The 22,438-nt window shown below is 36.8% G+C and overlaps 1 protein-coding gene across 7 annotated transcripts in view; it reads right to left on the bottom strand.

Annotated features, from left to right (window-relative positions):
* Nol4 (nucleolar protein 4) overlaps positions 1–22,438 on the bottom strand; it is a 337,582-nt gene that overhangs the window by 224,614 nt on the left and 90,530 nt on the right. For all 7 annotated transcript variants that reach the window (XM_076912936.1, XM_034518207.2, XM_034518208.2 and 4 more), the window contains 2 exons: positions 8,706–8,817; positions 7,686–7,798 (listed from right to left, as the gene is read on the bottom strand). In XM_076912936.1, the coding sequence (XP_076769051.1) occupies positions 7,686–7,798; positions 8,706–8,817 (225 nt within the window). The remainder of the gene's footprint in view (positions 1–7,685; positions 7,799–8,705; positions 8,818–22,438) is intronic.

Genomic DNA, 22,438 nt, shown 5'->3' with positions numbered 1-22,438 from the left:
TTCCCATATACCTCTCCTTGCTCTTTTAAAATTCATGGCCTCTTTTTTTTTCATTAGCTTTTGTTAAATGTATGTACCTATGAGGATAAACATATACTTTCTTAACTATAACCTGCTCCGTCTGTATGATATTACTTGTATGTATGTTTTCAGGGAAGGACCATTTGGCATTGAGAATGAGTTGGTGTGGTCTTCCCTAGGGAAGATTATTTCTCCAACTCTCAGCATTCTTTAGTAGACTTTTGCTTAAGGTTGAGGCCTTATAAGCTTCCAAAGGAGGAAGGAAGCCAACAGTCCTACACAGCTATGACATCATGACCACATCAACTACTAAATATGCATACACTGGTGGTGATGGACACTCTCTAATTGCACTTTGGACCCACGTAGCACAAGGAAAACGTGCATAGTACCGGAACATGCTAACTATTCGGGGCCAGTGAAGTCATGCATAGTGGAAGAGAATCTATGAGCACTAGTGCAGCATAATTCCCTAACAACAACCTAAGCATGTATCCTCTCCACAGGGAAGCGTGGTCCTCACCCCCATCAAGGAAACTTCTCTTTGAAACTAGGATGCTTTGCTCTGATTTTACTGAAGAAAGGAATTTGTCATTTTACTTCAAAGTTCTTATCCAAATTAACTTCCCTGCTAATTAAAACATGCTTTTGGGTTTATGGGTTTCTTTTTAAAAAGAAACTAAGAACTTTTCCTACTCAAAGAAGTTATTCCTTCAGTCTTCAATTTCTTTGTAAATTTGGCCTGTCTTATAAGCCATCTTGTCCTGGGGATTCTCTTGGTTTTGTCTCTGAATTTTGTTAATATGGATGAAAACCATACTGGTCACACTTTATGGTTATGTGGTAAGTACTTTATATAGATTGAAACACATTTTCAACTCTAAAAACTGTCTCTACAAGGAATTATTAAGTTACTTATTTATTTTATTTACAATTATTACTTAGATAAACTTATTTATAACCATAAATATATTTATAATTTTAATTATTTATAATAATCACTTATCAGTGGTCCATTGGTTCCTGGTGTTTGGGGGAGTTATTGTCAGGTCAGAAGACAGCGTGCACAAGTCCTTTGCTTCCTTCCATCCTGTGCCTTCATCCTGAGGACTGAACTCAGGTAATTGAGTTCAGCAGGAAACACCTTTTACTTACTAAACTATCTTCCCAGACCAAGTATTTATTATAGCTAACACAGCTGATGATATCTAACTGAGTAAAATTTCTATAGAATGTATATATGTGTGAAATGTGTGTGCATGTGTGTGTGTGTTTAAAGAAGAGCTAGATGCAAAGTTGCAATAATGTTCCTTATTCTGTGAAATGACTGTAAAAATTGCTTAACAATAATCAGTATACATTTATCATCATTAAATAACATTTGAAGCTGGGAGTGGTGGTAAACCCCTTTAATCTCAGCATTCAGGAAGCAGAGACAGATGAATCCCTGTGGTGTCTCCAAAGCAAGTTCAGGACAGCCAGGGATACACAGAGAAACACTGTCTCCACAACAAGAGAGAGGGGTGGGTGGATAGATAGATAGATAGATAGATAGATAGATAGATAGATAGATAGATAGACAGATAGACAGAAAGACAGATAGAATTTATGTCAACATACTTTTTTTTAGAAGTTTGGACACATGATTGTAAGCTTTTGGTTTAAATGTACTAGTTTGATCTCTACTGTTATGATAAAGACCATTACCGAAAGCAATCTGTGCAATGAAAGGATTTATTTAGCTTACATATCCCAAGTCACATCACACTGAGAGAAGCCAGGCAGGAACCTGGAGGCAGGAGGAACAGAAGCAGAGACCACAAGGAACATTGCTTATTGGCTTGCTCCCCATGCCTTGTTTGGTTTGCCATTTTACCTACCCAGAGACGGTACAATCCACAGTGGCTGGTCCCTCCTAGATCAGCCATTAATTAAGAAAATGCCCCACAGGCTTGCCTACAAGCAATCTCATGGAGGCATTTGCTTAACTGAGGTGTCCCTCCCACATATATCTAAGTTTGAGTCAAATTACCAAAAAACAACAAGCACATCTGCCATGTGTTTTTGCTCTATAAAAACACTAAGTTTACTTGATCATGACAGAGGATGTTTTTGATTTATTCCTGATTTGTTTTGCAAGCATTTTATTGAATATTTTTGCATCAAGGTTCATAAGTGAAATCAGTCTGAAGAAACTTTGTTGAGTTTCTGTGAGGTTTAAGTATCAAGGTGACAGTAGCTTCATAGAATTAGTTTAGCAGTGTTCCTGTTACTATTTTGTGGCATAATTTGAGGAGTATTGGTATTAGCTCTTCTTTGAAGGTCTAGTAGCATTCTTCACTAAAACAATCTGGCCCTGGGCTTTTTGTTGTTAGGAGACTTTTAATGACTGTTTCTATTTTATTAGGAGTTTTAAGGCTATTTAAATAGTTTACCTGATCTTGATTTAAATTCAGTAAGTAATAATAATAATAATAATAATAATAATAATAATAATAATAATAAATTCAGTAAGTCGTATCTGTCTAGAAAATCATCCATTTTATTTAAAATTTCTAGTTTTGGAGAGTACAAACTTTTAAAGAACTAATGATTCCTTGGATTTTCCCAGTTTCTATTGCTATGTCTCCTTTTTCATTTCTGATTTTGTTTATTTGGATACTGTCTCTCTAACTTGGTTAGCTTGGATAAGCATTTGTCGATTTTGTTAATTTTCTCAAAGAACCAGCTTTTCCTTCATTGATTCTTTATATTGTTTTCTTTGTTTCTAACTGATTGATTTCAGCCCTGATTTTGATTATTTCCTGTTTTCTACTCCTCTTTGGTGCACCAATTCTTGACACTATTAATGATACTTTCTTATGCTTGCAGACAGAAATCTAGCATGGTTGTCCTCTGAGAGGCTCCACCAAACAGTTGACTCAGACAGATGCAGACACCCAAAGCCAAACAGGATGGAGCTTAGAAGTTTTATGGAAGAATAAGAGGAAGGACTGTGGTTGCTGAAGGAAATAGGCATACCATAGAGGACTAGTCTCGACCCTTGGGGCTCTCAGAATCTGAACCACCAACCAAAGAACATACACTGGCTGGACCTAGGCCTCCCCGCACATTTGTAGCAGATGTGTTCCTTGTTCTTCATGTGCATCCCAAATAACTGGAGCTGAGGCTATCCCCAAAACTGTTGCCTGTATGTGGGATATATTCTTTTAGTTGGGCTGCCTTGTCTGGTCCTTGAAGAGGATGCTCCAAGCTTTGCAGAGACTTAGTGTGCCAGAGTGGGTAGATACCGGGGGGGGGGGAACCCTACCTGCTCAGAGGAGAAGAGAAGGAGTATGGGGGGAAAGGATTGTGAAATAGGGTAACTTGGAGGGGGTCAGTGAACAGGAGGTAAATTAAAATAAAATTGTATGTACAAAAATTTAAAAATATATATAAAACAATAGAATGCAAGAGTAACAAAAAATGAAAAACTGACTTCTGGAATTCTTATTCTATTTGGAAAGAGAATATTATGTTTTTTAGAGTGTAATAAGTCACCACGGGTATGCTAATTTTGTAACTAATCATTGAATATGTAGAGATAGAATCTTGTAAAAAATTTTAAAAGGTCAATAAATTAAAAATTGATTGTACAGTAAAAGGTATCAAATATAAATGCAAACATATCTACAACATAATGAGTAAAAGCAAGCAAAAAGCACATATAAAAAGACAAAAAGGGCAAACCTCCCACCAAGTTTAATGTATTTGCCATCATTTGTGAATTAATAATTAAAATTTTTAAATTATTTTTAACCTTGCCCTGTGAAATATATGACTTAGTATAATTCTCTTCATTCCAATACCAGTTTTTACACATTTATATACCCTGAATTCAACTAAAAGCATGTACCCATTCTATAGTTTTATTCCAATTACTTTTCAATTCTTAATTAAATTATTCTATTTACTGAAATGGAAAAGAATTATAGAATCCAAGATAACTATTTTATTAACATGTAAATAATGGTAACTATGCAGAATAAAACAAATAACTTTTGAGAGGTTAAATTTTCAAAGGCAGATCATTCTGAGGTTAGATTGTATTATTATCATATAGTTCTTTCTTCAGGTTCATTTTTAGAACAGTCATGTGAAAACTTCTACATAAGCACCTGCTTGGTGTTATGGGATATACAGGGGTAATTGTATGGGTAAATGCATGCCTCGTGTGATTGAAATACCTCCATAGTCCTTAGTCCTGTGTGAACGTCACTGACAATTCATCTTCTCTTTTCTGAATGTGTCTCTTCTCTACTTCTTAACTATAGCTCATATCTCCATCATAGTATATAAGCAACCTAATCACTACAATGATAATCTCTCATCATTAAGTCTTAAAAGTGAATTGCGTCACACACTGTCCATAATAGTACTTTAAATGCCCTAATCTTTATATTGCTTCCTGCATCACATTCGTTCCTGTAGCTAACTTTCTTATGAGAGCAAAGACATATCTTCCATAAGTTTTTGATAATTATTTTTTCCCTCCTTCTAGACTCACAATTTGTAGTTAGATCTTTTTCATGGTATCATATAATTTTCAAATGTTCTGCTCATTTTAACACTTGCTTGGCTCCCCAGAGAGCAGAATGTTGGTTGTGTACCTAGGCTGGCTATTACAGAGAGTGTTCTTTGAAAGACAGACATGGCCCTAGGTAAGATGCACATGCTTCAGAGGATGGCCTACATCCATGTACCGACTGGCAGTACTAATTTGATTCAGTGAGTTAAAACACAAAACCAGGGAGGGAGAAAGAAGTATGTCTAAGGGAAATTGAGAGCTAAAAGAATAGACATGTTCAAAATGCAAAATACATGTATACGTGTATGGAATTTTTAATAAATAAATGAATGTATATTGTAAAAGATTACAAAAAAGGAGCATCATGAAGCGATATATTTCTGGTTTATATATTAAGAATTATGATTTTTTTTGTTTGTATTGATCTACATATTTACAACAATGTTTTCATACCACCCGGAATATTGTCTCTACTGAGAAAGGGTAACAGAGAAACAAATAGTCTCCATAAATGTTCATTTTTTTATCCACAGAATATTAAGAAATAATAAAATTGTGTTAATCCACTAACTTTTGAGGATTCTTTTTTTTCTTTATGCTTATTTCAGTGTCTCTTTTTTTTTCTTTTCTTTTTAAAGATATTTTATTTACACTTCAGATGGCATCCCCTATCCCCATTCCCCCCCACTCCCCTTAGGAAACCCCTATCCCATGCCCCCTTTTCCTTTTTGCATTTATACATTTTTTTAAAAAAATGTTAATCGTAGGCTTTATAAGTTTGGAATTGTTCAATCAGAGGTGTAACCCACATTCTGGGGGATCCATAGAACCCATAGCCAGCGCTAGCACTCCCCTTCCGCTGATCGACTTTTGAGGATTCTATTTAGCAATCAGTATGGGAACTCCGCCTGCTTTTCTCAGTTCAAGGTGGGAGCCTTCAGCTACCTGCTCCTTACTTCCCTGTCTCAGCTATCATAGATTCTAACCCTAAGGAACTATAAGACTAAATGTTCTTCGATAAACCTCCAGGAATTTGCCTTGGTCATGGTGTTTTATCACAGCAATAGGAAGTAACTAACATCAAATTTCATTTCTTTCAGTTTTGTTCAAATTATGTCATCCATCTCTTCATTTATCCATTCATTCATTTATTCATTTTGGGTACTTGTCATTGAATCCAGGACCTCATATGCTGGAAGTGAGTTTTGTATTATTACTGATTTGCATTCTGAATGAATTCCTTTCTATCATTCCATTTTTCTTTTACTAGAGTTTAGCAACTTTTTACTTGCCTAGTCTTACTGTTTATTTTCTTTATTGTCTTTAACTCCTCACTTGAAAACATGCTTCAAAAATACAGAGTTTTTATTAATTTGTTTCTAAGAGTACCTGAAAAGTACTCAGTAAATATTGGTGAATTTATTGGATTAATCTCATTTAAATTTAAATTTAAATTTAAATATAACTTATAATCAAGATTTATATCATCATTTTAGTTCAGTATGCTTATCTTATTCAATTTCTCAAATCTGTAATAATTACTTTTTTCTAAAATTTTGTAAACACTTTAACAAGTAATTTCTTTGACTATTTTAACAGTATGCATCTAATTTAATATATTCAAACTGTGATAAGGATAATTTTTGAAGGCTATGCTTTTTAGTTCAAAATGTGTGTGGTGCTTTAAATCTAAAAGGAATTTTAATACATGGGTTGTATGATTGGCATGAAGCTAATCATAATTTCTGGGTAGAATTAAACATATTTGACCTCCAAATTAGCTTTCTCCAAATACTGTGTGGGTTTTAGTGTTTATATGAGGTGTTACTACTTCTTTCAGTTATGCAATAACTGTGGTGTCAATTATTTCATTCTTGGGAACAGAGCCATTTTCAAAATCGGGCTTTGAGCCTTTAGTATAATGGCTTTATTATTTTTAATTCAATCATTTGTTGTTAGTTATCTAGTAATATCTAATGCAGTATAGCCATTTCATGGATATTCTTGGAGAGTGAACACTAAATAAAAATCTACTGACCAAGATTAAAATTTTACCAAGTACAGAGAAAACAAAAGGATTAAATTTTATTAATAAAGTGTCCAAAAGCTATGTGTTCTACAAATAATCTAGTTTTTAAAAAGGAAACTTCTAACCACATTTCCTGTTACAGGGAAAGTCCAAAGGTCTATATCTTTTATATTTATATATATCCTAATATTTATATTACCTTTGGATAAGGTAATATCTTATCTACACATTAGTGTTGATGACTAGTTGATGAGAATTTACTTAACTCTCAGAGTGTATTGATTGTCTTTGCTTCTTTATGTAGAATACAAGTAGCCTGCACACACACATATTTATGCACACACACACACATAAACATATACATACACAGACACACATTCAACCTGACAAACACAGAAACGCACACAAACATACACACACTCACACACAAACACCTATGTACACATACACAAATGAAAACTCACAGACACACATACACACACTTAAATTCTTTTACCGAAATGGAAACTAGACTTCTAGAAAACACCAATAAACATACACGTGGTGTCTGAAATATTAAAATGAAGTATAATCTAAAATATGAAAATATTTGTAATTAAAAGGGATTGTGAGAAATTTTCTCTCAAAAATTAAAGATATATAAACATAACATAGTTAAATAGAAATTTTAGAAAGACTTAAAAAGATTTCAATGTGACTGTTAGGGAAATGGTTGTACTTGAAATCATCTTAAATTGATTTTTCAGTTTCCCAGAGAAGATGGTTTCAGAGCTTCCCTGTCCTTGGATGCTCAGGACTTTCTAGATCTTTGATGAGACAGCCTCAGTGGCGATTTAGTGAGAAAAAGAGACTTCCTCACATAGCACTAAAGAAAATGGATGCACCCAGGGACTCTGCATCTAGGATGTGGACACCTTTGCTTTCCAAATCAGTAAGGTTCTGGTAACATTTCTTTTCATCCACAATATAAATTACAGCTTGCATGTGCCACTACACTTAACCCCTTAGTCATGGGTCTGGAGCTTTGTTCCCACTTGTGGGTGATGTAATCGTATGTTTCCAGCTTACCTCATCTTGCTGTGAGTTTAGCAGCTGCAGTTTCATGTGCTTCATGTACGCCATGGTGATTGGCATGTTGTAGTCAATCATGCTGGTCACCAGTGTCGGAGGCTTTCCATTATCTGCAACAGAACATTTTAAATCTGTGATAAATGCAACACTGTGTTACAGATGCACATTCAAGGTGAGCCAGTATGTTTAATTAAAGTTTAGTCTTCGGCACATTCATGATTGAAAACCATGAAACCTCTATAAATGAACTGCATAAAATATATCATGCAAATTTCCACCAATGGTATTGGCCCAACTGAACAGAGTGGACAAATCCACTCTATCTCACTATAAAGAGACTTTTAAATATCCTAAACAACAACAAATAAAACTAATATGATGATTAAGCACTTTAAAAATGTTTCAAAGCACAGCTATTTTATATATAAATTACTGGAAGTAAAAAAAAGAAAGCTTTTTCTCTTTTATTTTCTTACAGGATCTAGGTTAATTATGTTCCAACTTATGGCTGGATTTTAAAAGTGCCTATGAGATAAATCTAATTATTAAGATAACCATGCTTAGGAAAATTATCTGTGTAATATCAATGCAAGGTAAAGACAAATTATGCTTATAAAAATTTTTAATTGAAGACATTTCATGTAATTTTTGATTTCTGGAAGTAAGGATCTGTAGTTTTGAAAGATTATTTTTAGTGTTGAACTTTCTTGCTAAGCATATCTAAAACACAATGAAATAATACTATGCTGAAAATTAAAACATTAGTACACATGCACACACACTGAAACACACACACATAATTTTGAAAAGATACTTGTACAGTTGAAACTGCCTTCCATGAGTGGATCCTGAATTAATTTCTCAGTGTGTGTTCTGAATCCACTGTTTCCTACTTGAATAAATGAAGCGGCATGACTTGTGAAACTTTTTTCTTCCACATTTTTGTAAAAATGTAAGAGACAATTAACATTATGAAGAAAAATTACTTCAAGTCTCACTATCGGGCACTGTGGCTACCTTTGTGATCGGTTCCATCTGGGTTCAAGTGCATTCTTTTCTGGCACTCGGAACAGCTCATTAGAAACCGTGTCACCGCTTCTCTTGGTAGGAAGGCGTAGCTCTCTGAAATCTGAAATGATTCACAAAATATCAGTGTTATTATAGCTGCTGACGGAGCAAGACCCCACAGAAATAATCACCGTCTTTCCCAGTAAGACTTGTTATTTATTCCATGATGGCAGGAAGCACAATGAAGGCATGCACGGCAAACCATGCATCATTTCAAGAAATATCTATCCAGCTTGATCGAGTGACTCTAAATAACAGCCAACAGTGCCGTTTGATGGACAAGCCGTTGGCTGCATCTGGGTAGATATATGCTTTTTGTTTCTGCATTGCTTTTAGGAAAATAATTACAATGTGTAGATACTCTGGTGGGTTTTCCTCATTGTTGAACATTGATCTTTACAGTTACTCATAGCGCAATCAGATTTGGCCTCATCTCATCTCTACATTTTAAAATTTAGACTCAGCAATGAACTGTAGATTCTGCACACTGCTGATTTCTCTGTTGATGCTTTAAAACTTTTTTTAAAGAGTAAAGGTCAAAATCATGGATAAACTGTGGCAGTCCATTATCCTCTCCACAGAAAAATGACACACTTGGGAATAAGCTTGGGCCACCTAGATCACTTCTTTTATTCAACTTTTATAATTTATGTCTGCACTAGCTCATGTCACCAGAGCAGTATTTCCTAGACCTTATACAAAACTTTATGTTCCTATGATCTTGATCTAAGGTAGCAATTGATACTCCTGTTGTGATGATTTGCTTTCAATAAAAGTGTTTCTCTCACTAAAGCAAAATAGCAGTGATGGAAAGTGGTTGGATTTTAAGCCTCATTCTATGACAGCTAGTACTGACTCAAGCAGTGCTACCAAGAAATCTGATGCAGGCATTTAGATTTCTTCCAATGTTCTATCACTGACATGAGAAAGATGATGATGTAAGTGGGAGGAACAACTGAGTTATAGATTCAGTGTAAATGTGTGAGATAATTTCTAAGGTATATGCTTGGCTGTTACAAACACTGATGTATTTCAAGATAGTGCAAAGGGGAAGAAAATGAGGAGCCAGTCTATCATTGAATGTGGGTACCAATTCCCTTACTCGTCAGGAGGTCATTTTTTTTTCTTTTTTTTTTTTTTGGCTATACCATGCCACAGAAGGAGCACAGCACTGAAAAAAAAAATACACTGAAGTCTAACATTGCAAAGGTCATGAATTCTGAGCTTGACACTGCTGCTACTTTGCCTTACTCAGGGGTACCCATCACCCTTTTGCAAGAAAGAATGCAACAACTCTCTAATGGGACCTCAGGCCTGCTCAACAAGAAGGAAACCACACCTGGTACTAGAAACCTAATTACTCAGTGGTAGGGAAATCATGGTTATTGGAGGAGAATCTACAACCACTGATTTACTAAGCCAACATAATACCAATCTAAATATTAGTCCCCATACCCACAAATAAGTGGTCTTCAGTTTTTATCAAGGAAACTTCTCTTTGCAACACATGAAATCCAATCTAAAAAAATGCAAAACCAATCAAACTGAAGGGTTGTAGAGCCCAGTGCCAACAATATATCTATGAGATACTCCTCAGAGACCACTGAGTCAGAGAATCAGGTACTCTGCTGTGAAATTGTATCGCCCAGCAACATCAGAAGCTATATTCATAAAATCTTACCATCATGGCTGCCACACATGAGCTGAATAAGAAAGACATCAATGAACATGCCAAACAAGATGGACTACCAGCCAAGAGGCATATTCCCTATAAAAATAACTATAGATAACCAAGGAAAGTCAGGAGAGGTAGGACGTCATCCTCAGGGAAGAGCAAAGCAATCAGTTACTCTGTGTAAAACAGTCAGCTGTGAAACACTAGTAATATAATGTGAATATAGCTTGTTATATTTAGGATTATATATGTGTATATGCATACATACATGCATGCAATAACAACTGGTGAGAAAAGAGGTTATGGGTTTGAGAGATAATAGGGAGGGGTATATGAGAGTGTTCAGATGAAGGAAAGGGAAGAGAGAGTGGTATAATAAAACTATAACCTCAAAAATATATGCAAGAAAAAAAGAAAAAGAATTTTTTAAAATGTGTAAGAAACCAAAGATGAGAAAGAATCTTACATTAAACACTATTGTGGATTAGCTAGATACAAATAAGTAAAAATCAACACTGATTGAATCTAAGTCCCTTACTTTCAAAATGTATTTAAAATCTAAGATACGTAGATGGTAAATTATCTGCTTCAAAATGCAGGTATATTATGAGAGAAATGAGCAGAACAGTTTGAAAGCATTTTTCCTAAAGTAGATCTGTTTGTTTCTGAATCAGGCAGGAAAAAAAAATACAATTAAAATTTGCACTCACTCTCTTCCCCTCTTAGCTTCTTTCTGCACCTTTGTTTACATATAGGCATTCATACAAGAATTTACTTCCTATTTTTTAAAACTTTTATACAGGAACATAATGCATTCACCACATGGTGTTTGTATATGATTAGTGGCTATTTCATTCTTGCTATCTAAACATCAATTTGAAATCTGTTTGACAGTAGCTCAACATAAAAGGAAAACCTGTGATGCATGTTGCTTCTGATATCTGAAATTTTAACTCTTGTTAGCCTTTTGGAAGTACTGGAGTTAACTGCAGGATTTCAACAGGATTTTCCAGTGGCTTTTATTTTGTTAGGACACACAGACCACAGCTTCAGGCATAGGACATGATGGCCCCATGGAAGGCTTTTCTCATATATTACTTATTTCTTAAATACCTGTAATCATTACTCATTCCAAGTCTCTTCAAAACTAAGCCTCCCAGGATTGTCCACAGTGAGAACACCAAGGAAGAGAAAGAAGAGTGTCCTACAGTCATCTCATCATGGAAACAATACATTAGTTTAAATAAAATCCTTCATTAAAAACTATCTTGTCAGTCTAAGAGATTACCATGTGGATGGAACACAGAACTAGGAAGAAAAACTCAACAAGGAAGAAAAGAACAGAAACAGCAATTTCATGTTACATGTTACAATTATTCCTCAGATCTATGCATTGAAGCTTAGAGATGGATAAAGGATCACAATCTCAGTTTAGAACTGGACCCCAGAAGCCCTACCCTCACACTCCAGCAAAAAAAAAAAAAAAAAATGTTTTTTATGGGCTAAACATTGAGCTGTAATCAGCTTAAACTAGTATAACTATTGTACGCCCTTTGTAAGCTATACAGCAACTACAAAATAAGCAAAACAAGTCACAGACTACAAAAATTATCAAGTCATAAATGAAGATGGCTTGTGAGAAAGGTACTATGTAAAAGTCTGAAAGAGTGGATACAAGCATGCCATTGCACCACCATGGCAATAAAATGTACATCCCTCTCAAGCACACAAAACAGCTTCCAAGAGAAAACACATATGTGTGGCAACACAACAAGGCTGAGACCCTACAAAGCTATATTGTTTCCAAATGCTGATGTGATATTAGACATTGTCAACAGGAGGGATTAAAAAGATAGCTCAGTGGTTAAAGAGTCTTGCTGCTCTTACAGAGTAATAGAGTCCATGTCTCAGCACTTACAACGGGCAGGTGACAATAGCTTGCCACTCCAGTTGCAAAGAAACTAAAGCCTTCCCTTGGCATCTGCAAGCACAAGTACATAAAACACACATGAGAGAGAGAGAGAGAGAGAGAGAGAGAGAGAGAGGAAGAAGAAGAAGTGGAGGAGGAGGAGGAGGAGGAGGAGGAGGAGGAGGAGGAGGAGGAGGGGAGGAGGAGGAGGAGGAGAAGAGAAGAGAAGAGAAATGAAATCAAAATCTCTTCTAAAAAGAAAAAGAAATTCATAGGAGAAATGTCAGAAAGTACAGAAATTCATGGAAATTAGGCAACACATACCTAAGAAATGACAAGAAAAAATACCTTAAAAGGGAAAATATTTTGAAACAACTGAAATGGAAGAACAAATCATTATACTGTTGGGATGCAAGACAAGCAGTTCTAATGGAGAAGTGCTAATGACAAGCACCTACGAAATGATGAAAAAGGAAAGATTTCAAAACAGCATCCTTACACCTGAAAAACCTAGAGGAAAATGGTTCTAATGCTTTGATCCAATCAAGAATCTTCATGTCTAAGTGCTAAAGGTCCTTGTCCCCAGTTGGCTTTTTTGATGGATCTATAAAGATTCCAGTGACCAATGATTGTGCAACAGGTGATGGGGAGGAACCCTTAAAGTTGCACAGGCTAGGATGCAGGGGTGGGAGGAGATTGGGGAAAACCAGGATGCAGTGGGAGGGGGAAGAAGAGAGCTAGAGGAGAGAGAAAGTGAACGAGCCACGTAAGGATTCAGGTAACTTTTCATTCTTTCTGACCTGGGAGGTGAGAGTCTCTCAGGAACCAAAGGGAGGGACCTTAGATGAAATGTCCAACAGTGGGGAGAGGGAACTTATAGAGTTCACCTCCAGTAGAAAAACAGGGCATCAAGTTGAGGGAGGGGTTGCCATTCCACAGTCAAAAACTCTGAAGCAGAATTGTCCCTGTCTAAAAGAACTACAGGGACAAAAATGGAGAAGAGACTGAGGGAAAGGAGGTCCAGTGACCAGTCCAAATTGAGATCCATCTCATGGGGAGGCTCCAAGACCTGACACTATTACTGATACTATGGTGTGCTTACAGACAGGAGCCTAGCATGTCACCCCTCCAAGGAGTCCAACAAGTAGCTGACTGAGACACATGCAGATACTTACAGCCAATCAACAGACAGAAACCAAGGATCCCTGTGCTTGAATTAGGGGAAGTCTGGAAGAAGCTGGGGGGTGACCCCATAGGAAGACCAACAGTCTCAACTAACCTGGACCCCCAAGATCTCTCAGACACTGAGCCATCAACCAGGTAGCATACACCAGCTGGTAAGAGGCCCCTGACACATATGCAGCAGAGGACTGCCAGGTCTGGCCTCAGTGAGAGAAGATGCACCTAACCCTCAAGAGACTTAAGGACCCAGGAAGTGAAAAGGCCTGGTACTGGAGAGGGGGGAAGAGTGGGGACATACTCTTAAAAATGGGCAAGGAGGAATAAGATGAGGAACTGTTGGAGGGTGGACTGGGAGGGGGATAATGGCTGGACTATTAAAAAAAAGATTAAATAAAAAAAGAATCCATGTAAGTGCATACTGATCATTCCTCAATTGGTCCTGGGGTAGCAGAGGAAGGTTTAGGAGTGCCCAGCCTTTGTGGTAGCCAAGGCATTTTAAAAATAAGCTAATCTGTGTGTTTTACATTCCAGCATCCAAAGATAGCTCCTGGGCAGGTGCGTTCATGCCAGCTGCCAAGATTAAAAGCAGTGTAGTCCAAACTCACTGCAACAAGAAAGAAAGAAAGAAAGAAAGAAAGAAAGAAAGAAAGAAAGAAAGAAAGGAAGGAAGGAAGGAAGGAAGGAAGGAAGGAAGGAAGGAAGGAAGGAAGGAGAAAAATGTAGGGGAAAAACAATTGATTCGAAACTATCAAACATGGTTGAAGGAAAAGAAAGGTTCTGTGCTATAAAGACACTAGATGGACTCATGCCCACCAGACCAACCCTAAAAGAATGAGGAAAGCAGCCATTGAGACTGAAGAGAAGAACGAACCCAACTAAGAGGCAACAGAAATAACAACCAATTTGAAAGTTAAGAAAGCACAATGGTCTCAGTTTACAGTTGATGTTTATGTGTGCACAAAGCGGTAGAATCCAGCAAGACAGAATTAGTAAGCAAGTTTAGGAAAGCAGTAAGATAAGAGATAAGACTTTTAAAAAGTTGTATCTCTGCATATAGTAAACTATCCTCAATTTTATAAACGTAATTTAAATAGTGGCAAAAATACATGATATGCTTAATACAGATTCGTAAAGTCTCATGTGTTAAAAACTAAACTATGTTTTAGTTTATGAGTCAGTTTCCTACTCTGCAGCCCAAGCTTGACTAGAACTCACAATTTAGCCCAGAATTGCATCAAGCTCATGACAATCCTGCCTTTGACTCCCAAACACTTAGAAAACAACAATGATATTGTCACTAATGTGGGAAGATGACACTTGTTTGTCTGCAGCAGTAATGACCAAACCAAGAGCTTCAGGCATGGTAGCCATGCACTCTGCCGCTGAGCTATGTCAGTAATGAAGAAGTAACATGTGGCCCCTTTCAGATACTAAGCCGGAGAGAAATAAAAGCTTCATATGCTTTCTTTAAAATCTCCATATATTTACAATTAATAACACATTTAAATATCACAACTACGCACAAATATTACCCAGTGTTTCCTTGTAAAACTTTGCTTTTAGAGGTCAAATATCTGTCATTTTCTTCCACGGAACCTTATTCATCATAAGTAAAGAATAAATTACGTAATAATCCCCAGTGAAATTTGTTTTCCACCTTTGAGAATAAACCACCTACAGTATATATAATGAGATGATGCAGGTTATGGAAAGATTATTTCCTTAAACAAACATGAATACAGTTAAATAGAATTGAAAAGAGTATATAAATACAAGCTTTGTTCGTATTTGTAAAGTCACACAGAGTGATGGGTAGAAAGTCTCGTCTAAAAAAGAGAGACCTCAGCTCTGGGCAACATTGTTAACTGAATAAGATTCTCTCAGCCTTTTACTTTCCATATCATGTGTGTTACATTCCATAGAAAGGACTTAAGACTAAAAGCACCTATAATGCTCTCATGTTTGACACATAGTGAAATTTTATGTGGTGACTGACATATATCCACAGATATGACATATTTCTAGATGTTAAAAAACTGAAATGCTATGAAAATAAAATGTGTGCACCATTGCACTTCTTCAGAAGAAATCTTTAAGGATATGTAAGGAATTACACATGCAAATATGAAGATGTTTCTCAGGTAAGACGTAGTCGCTCCACATCCATCTATTGAATGGATAATCACTGTAATTATTAGCTAATACCACTAGGTAAGGTTCTAAAAACTAATGTGATTAAATAGTTCAAAGTAGTTGAATCACCTATTGATGATTACTTGATTAATTTTGATTAGGTCTCAACATGTAAGGTCTGCTAAGGAAAAAGTACAGACATACCACAGTTCTTAAGCCAAAAGCCAGACCTGCCAACCTGCCAATCAGAATGTGATCACGTGGGACCATGAATTTAGCTTCAAATCTCTCTCAGAATGGCTAAGCTATGTTGTATCTAAATGTTCTATAAATCTGGGCTAATGGCCAACTGATTTTCTGTATCTTTATGATGTCTAATGTCAAAACTAGGAGGCACGAAGCATTCCCTATCGACCCAAGTCTACTGCTGGCCCGTGGAGAGATCGTATTTTGTTCCTTTCAGCCCTACAGCACCACTGGCTTTGTTTCCCTTGCCTTGACAGTATTATATTTCTCCACTTTGCTACTTTTGCCTCCAGTTACTTTTTTTTTCTTTAATCACTTTCTATATTTAATTTCTCATTCATCCATCAGTTCCTCTGGTCTTTTGTACTTAGTTGAGGCAGGGGATAACTTAGCCCAACCTGAACTATCTAGAGTTTTTTTTTTTTTAAATTTGTGTGTGTGTGTGTGTGTGTGCATGTATATGCATTTGTATGTGTATGTGCATGTATGTATATACATATGCACATACACATGTACATGTATACGTATGCATATATGCCTTGTGTGGACCAGTGTCCACAGAGTACAAATAAAGGCATTAGATCTACTGGAGCTGGAGTTACAAATGGTTGTGAATCACCTGATTCACAAAATCACAATGCCTAGAAAAATAGCGCCTATCAACCCTTGAGCCATCTTTCCATGAAGTGGAAATTTCTAGTTTCTTTGGAAACTTAGTTATGTCAAATGATGTTTTGCTGGGCACACAGGTGAAAAGCTGTCTTGCTAAAGCAGACTTGTGAAAGAATGTTTTCCTGAAACAGACACGGGTCAAGGAATATTTTGATATAGCAAACACATGAAAGGACCTGTGTTGAAGGAGTATAAATATGACCCCACAGACAGTGGGAAGCAAGCACTGAGCGTTGGTTGGTTTGGTTTGCTCCACCTCACTATTCTTTGCTAACAACACACATATATTGGTTTGCCTTACATAGCCCTGTGATAATGCCGCCATTAAGACAAACTTGCCCAAGAATTGCTGGTGAGATTCTTGCAGCAGCTTGCTGCTTCCACAGCCTCATCTCAGACTGGTTGGTGAGCCTTGTGGGTTTCTTCAGGATTGAACTACAGCTGCTGGTTAGTGCCTGGTGCCTGCTTGCAGAAAGGGCTGGACTGTAGCTGCCCGTTCATACCTGGTGTCTGTCTGCCTGGAGGACTGGTCTGCAGCTGCTGAGTTGCAGTTGGTATTTGCTATGGGACTGAACTGATGCTAAAGAAGATCGATCTCACCCCCAAGGAACTATTGCTAACAGGTTCACTTCCCCATATCCTGACAACTTTTCTCTTCCACTACCTCTGCTGGGTGGTGAGCTAGAGGAGAGGCTGAACCCTCATTAAAAGTAGGTTGCAAAAAATTTATGCCTACATCCTCAGACTTTGAATGTTAGACAAAAATAAGGCTGCTAGACAAAACATAAGAAATCCAACTCATTTGATATCTGAGGATATGGGTTTAGGTCTGAAAGTGATGGGTGTTTCAAGTTTCTAACAAATTACTTGGTCAGGAACGTCGAGGAATATGAGAAGAACACAAGTGTGCATCAAGGTGTGCAGAAGCAATATGGGAACATCTATAGGAAATCTGAAGCTACCACAGTAATCGAAACCACATTTTACACCTTTAGAGCATATATTGCACAGTATAAATGACAAAACCATATATTCGTGACATATTATCTGTTTCCAGTCTGCATTTTATTTATTGTCTTGGCCCACTAAATTGTCATGATGATTTCTAGTGGGATAAATCATGTGTTGTGAAAACACTACTTGAGAAGCGAAAGAATGCATCTGTCCAGCCACAGGCTTTTTTTTTTTTTTTTTTTTTTTTTTTTTTTTTTTTTTTTTTTTTTTTTCGGTGGTGAGAGAAGACAGTGATAAGTGGCCAGATTTAAAATGAAAGTTGGCAAAGCCAACAGAGGACTAAAGTGAGCAGGAGTATTTTTAGACAGTTCGGGTCATTTTTTTTAGACAGCTAAAAGCAATTGGAAGATTTGAGACAAATGTTTCAAATGTGGTATGGGATGCAAGGAATAATGTACTGTGGTACAGGGGTAAAAAAATGATTTTTCTAAAGAGACATAGAAAGGCGAGAAAGTTACTGTGGGCCCCCAAGAGCCCACCAGAGGAGAACTCATAGCAGAAACACATCCCAGAGCCACAGGAGATGAATCTTTGACTACATCATTCTCCCAAGAAGGAAAAATAAAATGTCATTCAAGTTAAATGGTAAGTACTTGTATTGAAATATTTCTGCTGTATTAATTATACATCTAATTTAGACCCATTGTTGCATAAGGAAAAGGCTTCCTCTGTTTATATGTTCATGTGCACATGTGCAGGTTTACATGCATACATATGAAGGCCAGAGGACAACACTAAGTGATGGTCACCTCCTTCAGAGGCAGATTCCATCACCGGCCTTGAGTAGTCTAAGGTGGCTGCCAGAGAGCCTAGGAAACCATCTGTGTCTGCACCCCAAGTCTGGCAGTACAAGCCTGAGCGTTTGTTGTTATTTTGCTATTTTTGTTTGTTTTTACAAGATTTTACAGACTGATCTCTGGTCATTAGATATTTCAGACACCTTACTGGCTCAAGAGCTTTACTTTTGACTTTTCTAGAATATGAAACTTTATTTTACAATAATTAATCAAGTGTGACAATATCATAATTCAAATAAACATAAACCAAAGGTGTGTTTCTAAAGTTAAGAATATCATTTTTGTGTCAATTCTTATTGAAGACTACTGGGTTTCTAGGAACAGATTGTTGGAAGAATTCTGACACTTGATGAATAAAATATGAGCAGATGGGCCCTGGAAAAGGTTTTGTTCATACATGTTTCCTAATAGTAAGATCAAAGAATCCCTAAATATTGAGTGAAAATAGGACTCGGCAAAGCCAGTCTTTATAGGATTCCCAGCACTGGGAAGAACTGCATTAAAATACACAATTATTTATATAATTCTGAAAATATACTACTTTCCCCATGAGGAGTGTGTAGAATATGATGCAGTCATGTGTCTGCTGGAGCTAGGGAAGAATAACAGACTCTTCCCTGGCATTCTCTGGCACATCCATGTTCTCAAGGCTTCCTGTTGTAGCACCCCTCTAAGCCTGTGCTTTTCCTAATCACACCAGCAATTTCCTGGATGCATACATGTCAAGTATACAATTGCTGCAGACACTCAGAATGAGCAAGTTAGCAATCTAATCGTGATGGAAACAGATGGTGCTTAGGGCTGGAGACATCATGTAGTGGTTAGGAGTCCTCAGTGCTCTAGCAGAGGATGAGGATTCAGTTCCTAGTACCCACAAAGGGTGACTGACAACCACCTGTAACTCCAGACCTAGGGGGATATGATGCCTCTGGCCTCCACTAGCATCTGAACTAGTGTGTACACATATAGATACACATCCACAAAGAGATGCAGACTCATACTTAATGAAAACCAGTCATTAAGCCTTTAAAAAGAGATGGAGTTTACATTTCAGAATCTAGGAGCTGGAGATACAGTTCAACAGTTAAGAGCACTTGCTGCTTTGGCAGAGGGCCTGGGTTTGGTTTCCAGCACCCACACAGCAGCTCACAGGCTGTACCTCTAATTCCATGGGATTTGCTGACCTCATCAGACTTTTGTGAGCACCAGATACACATGGTACATATGCATACACTCGTACACATGAGATAAAAACAAATCAACCTTTGGCTTTGAGACTCTGCTAATGAGCTGGGTCCTTTAATATCGTTCTTCTTTGCTTTTACAGGCAAGGTCCGGAGCACGGGAGGAAAATGTAACACAGAAACAAATATGTTACCTGAGTATTTTAACATAAGAACATCAGAAGAACTATTTTTGGAGACATTACATAAAGAACTTATTAAACAGTTCCCTTTAGAAACTATCTCACATCTGGGGTACCCATTATGGTCACTGGTCAGTCTTCCAAGCAATGAACAGGGCTATGTTTTGCTTACCACCATGCCTTGGGGCTGGTGGTTCCTGAAACAAAATCTTGAGGAAGAATTTTTTAAGGTCTGGAGTGCTTTCAGAAATGTCACCTGTCTTCCACCAAATTATATCACATGTTCTTGGAAGATATTGCTTAGGGCTGTAATAAAAATCACACACCCGTTGGATTTATCTGGCAATAGCTATCTTGCTTACATGGTCCATACCAAAATGAAAAACAAAGGAAATTCTTGGTACAAGTTCCAAGTTCTTAGAAGCATCTAAGCCACTGCCTCAGCTTCATTAAAGACTTCTTTGCTAATCATGTCAGAGGGTGAGTGATACTCAAACTCAGCTGTGGCGCCTGCCACCTTCAGAGGACATGTCCCTCAAGCTGATGAAAAGAGAGTGAGGAGGTCTGACACAGAAAAAAAGTAAAATTCTATTTGCTTTCATTTATTATGGAATTAATATAACTGATTTTCAAGGGTAGACTAAATGCCTGGGAGGGGTTGTCTGTAGGTCACTGTGAAGTGTAGTTGACACAGAGGAAAAATATTTTTGCAAAATATCTAAATAGAAAACGTCTATTTCTTTCACGTGTTCAGAGATAAACAATTCTTAATATTTTAGAAAAAAACTATATCATTTTAATCGTGATTACAGTGTTTGAAAGGAAGGACTGTGTTAAAACCTTTACATACACGATTTATGGTCCTCCAAATAGCAACTTCAAAGTAATCACATGCCAAGAACGCAGCACAAATTTACCGCTCTCAGGATTTAGACTCAGACTTGATTGGCATTATAGCTAATATAATAAGCTTTCTATTACCTTCCTCAAGTCCTCCTTATCACGCTGCTTCCTGCAATCATATTCTATATCACATTTAACATCATGTTATAGTCTATATTTAGGTTGCCATTTAGAAATATATACACATTTGCCAGGAGGAATTCCGAGTGTTTTTTTATTTTTACTTTATTTTTATTTTTAGGGTTTGTAGCCAAATACAGGTCTGAACTCAGCAAAAAAAAATCCCATTGAATATTAGCTGCTCCTCGTACTTCTTAAAGCCGCAGCATCTTACTTTCACCACTAGGGTGCACTAAAGTCGCAATTTACTTTGTAGACACAAAGTTAATGGAAATTCTCACGCGGTTTGATTAGCTTCAAGGAATGTTCATCTGGACGTTATTATTTAATAAAAAATTCATGGATGACATGTAATGTGATGTTAACCAATGGTAAAATGGCTTCTGTAAGCCCTCATGTCTTTTGACTATCTACTGCCAATAAAATATCAAGATCTGTGTGACTCCATTCTACCACTGCAATGGTGACACTATTCCTGGGTGTGAAATAAGTCAGTATGATAAGTAAAACACACTGACTTCCTGGTATACGATGAATAATTGGGAAATTAAATGGTCGTGTCACTGGTTTGTTTTGTTGTGTTGGTTTCCCGCACACACCTTGGGTTTTTTCTACACGTGTTGCAATAGGTTGACTCAGGAAGTTGTAGCCGTCACCCGACAGACTTTCCTAACTTCACAAACAGAGCCAACATTATGCATGTGATTTTTAGATTTAAGCTTTTCCTAATGTGTATATAGAACAAAATGGGTAAAACACTAGTATGCCTGTCTGTGTATATTTGTGTGTGTGTTTATGCCCACACACACATGTGTGCATGTGCACGTGCGTGTGCCTGTGTGCACGCAGGTTATTTAAGTTATACACTGATGCATGCAGAAGTCATAACTGACTAAATGTACCGCAGAAGTGGCACCATTATTTAATGTATAAAACTGGAGCAAATCAGTCAATTCAAGGGATAGTCATAAATAGCCACCTCCAGTATCAAGTGGAGGAACCAAAGATTTCCAAGAATCACACAAGGAAAAATTCCTGCCCTATATTAAATTTTTATTTGTTTGGTACCTCAAAATTCTATGGCATGAGGGACACTATTGTGTACCCAGTGTTCCACCCAAAGTTCACAGCAGTTGGTTGTATTCAGGATTTGCCCCGTTATTACTGTTTTATCTAAATATTCATGTTATTTAATCAACAAGGAAAATCTCTATAGATTTAGTTTCTCCTTTCTGCATTCACTAAGCATGCCGTAGGAGTCAGGCATTTTGCTAAGCTCTGTTTTACAGCAGTGTCAAGGAAATATGGGTTCTCCAACATAGCCATTTATAAAAGTAAATAAAATAGACTTGCAGAATTTCCTGCCATCTATCTATAGTTGAACAGTATTTACCTATAAATTCTCCAAGCAAACTATGCTTCAGATAACTGCTTTATTGTATATATCAATGGTGTAGATTAATTTGGAATAGTATTGTTTTCCCCTACCTTGGATATTAAGAATGTTTTTTTTATTGAAGAATTGCAATCTCCAATAATAAATGAAATGAAAATGAATTCTTTATAAATAAAGTAAGCAGGACATTCATTTGTTTGTTACATTATTTTGTGCTGAGTTTATTTTCACAAGTCAAATAAATGTGGCCTACAGATATGAACTTAGTT

Source organism: Arvicanthis niloticus, chromosome 14, assembly GCF_011762505.2.
Source record: "Arvicanthis niloticus isolate mArvNil1 chromosome 14, mArvNil1.pat.X, whole genome shotgun sequence".
NCBI lineage: Eukaryota > Metazoa > Chordata > Mammalia > Rodentia > Muridae > Arvicanthis > Arvicanthis niloticus.
Note: the sequence above shows the minus strand (reverse complement) of the source record. Positions and strands in the feature narration are given on the sequence as shown.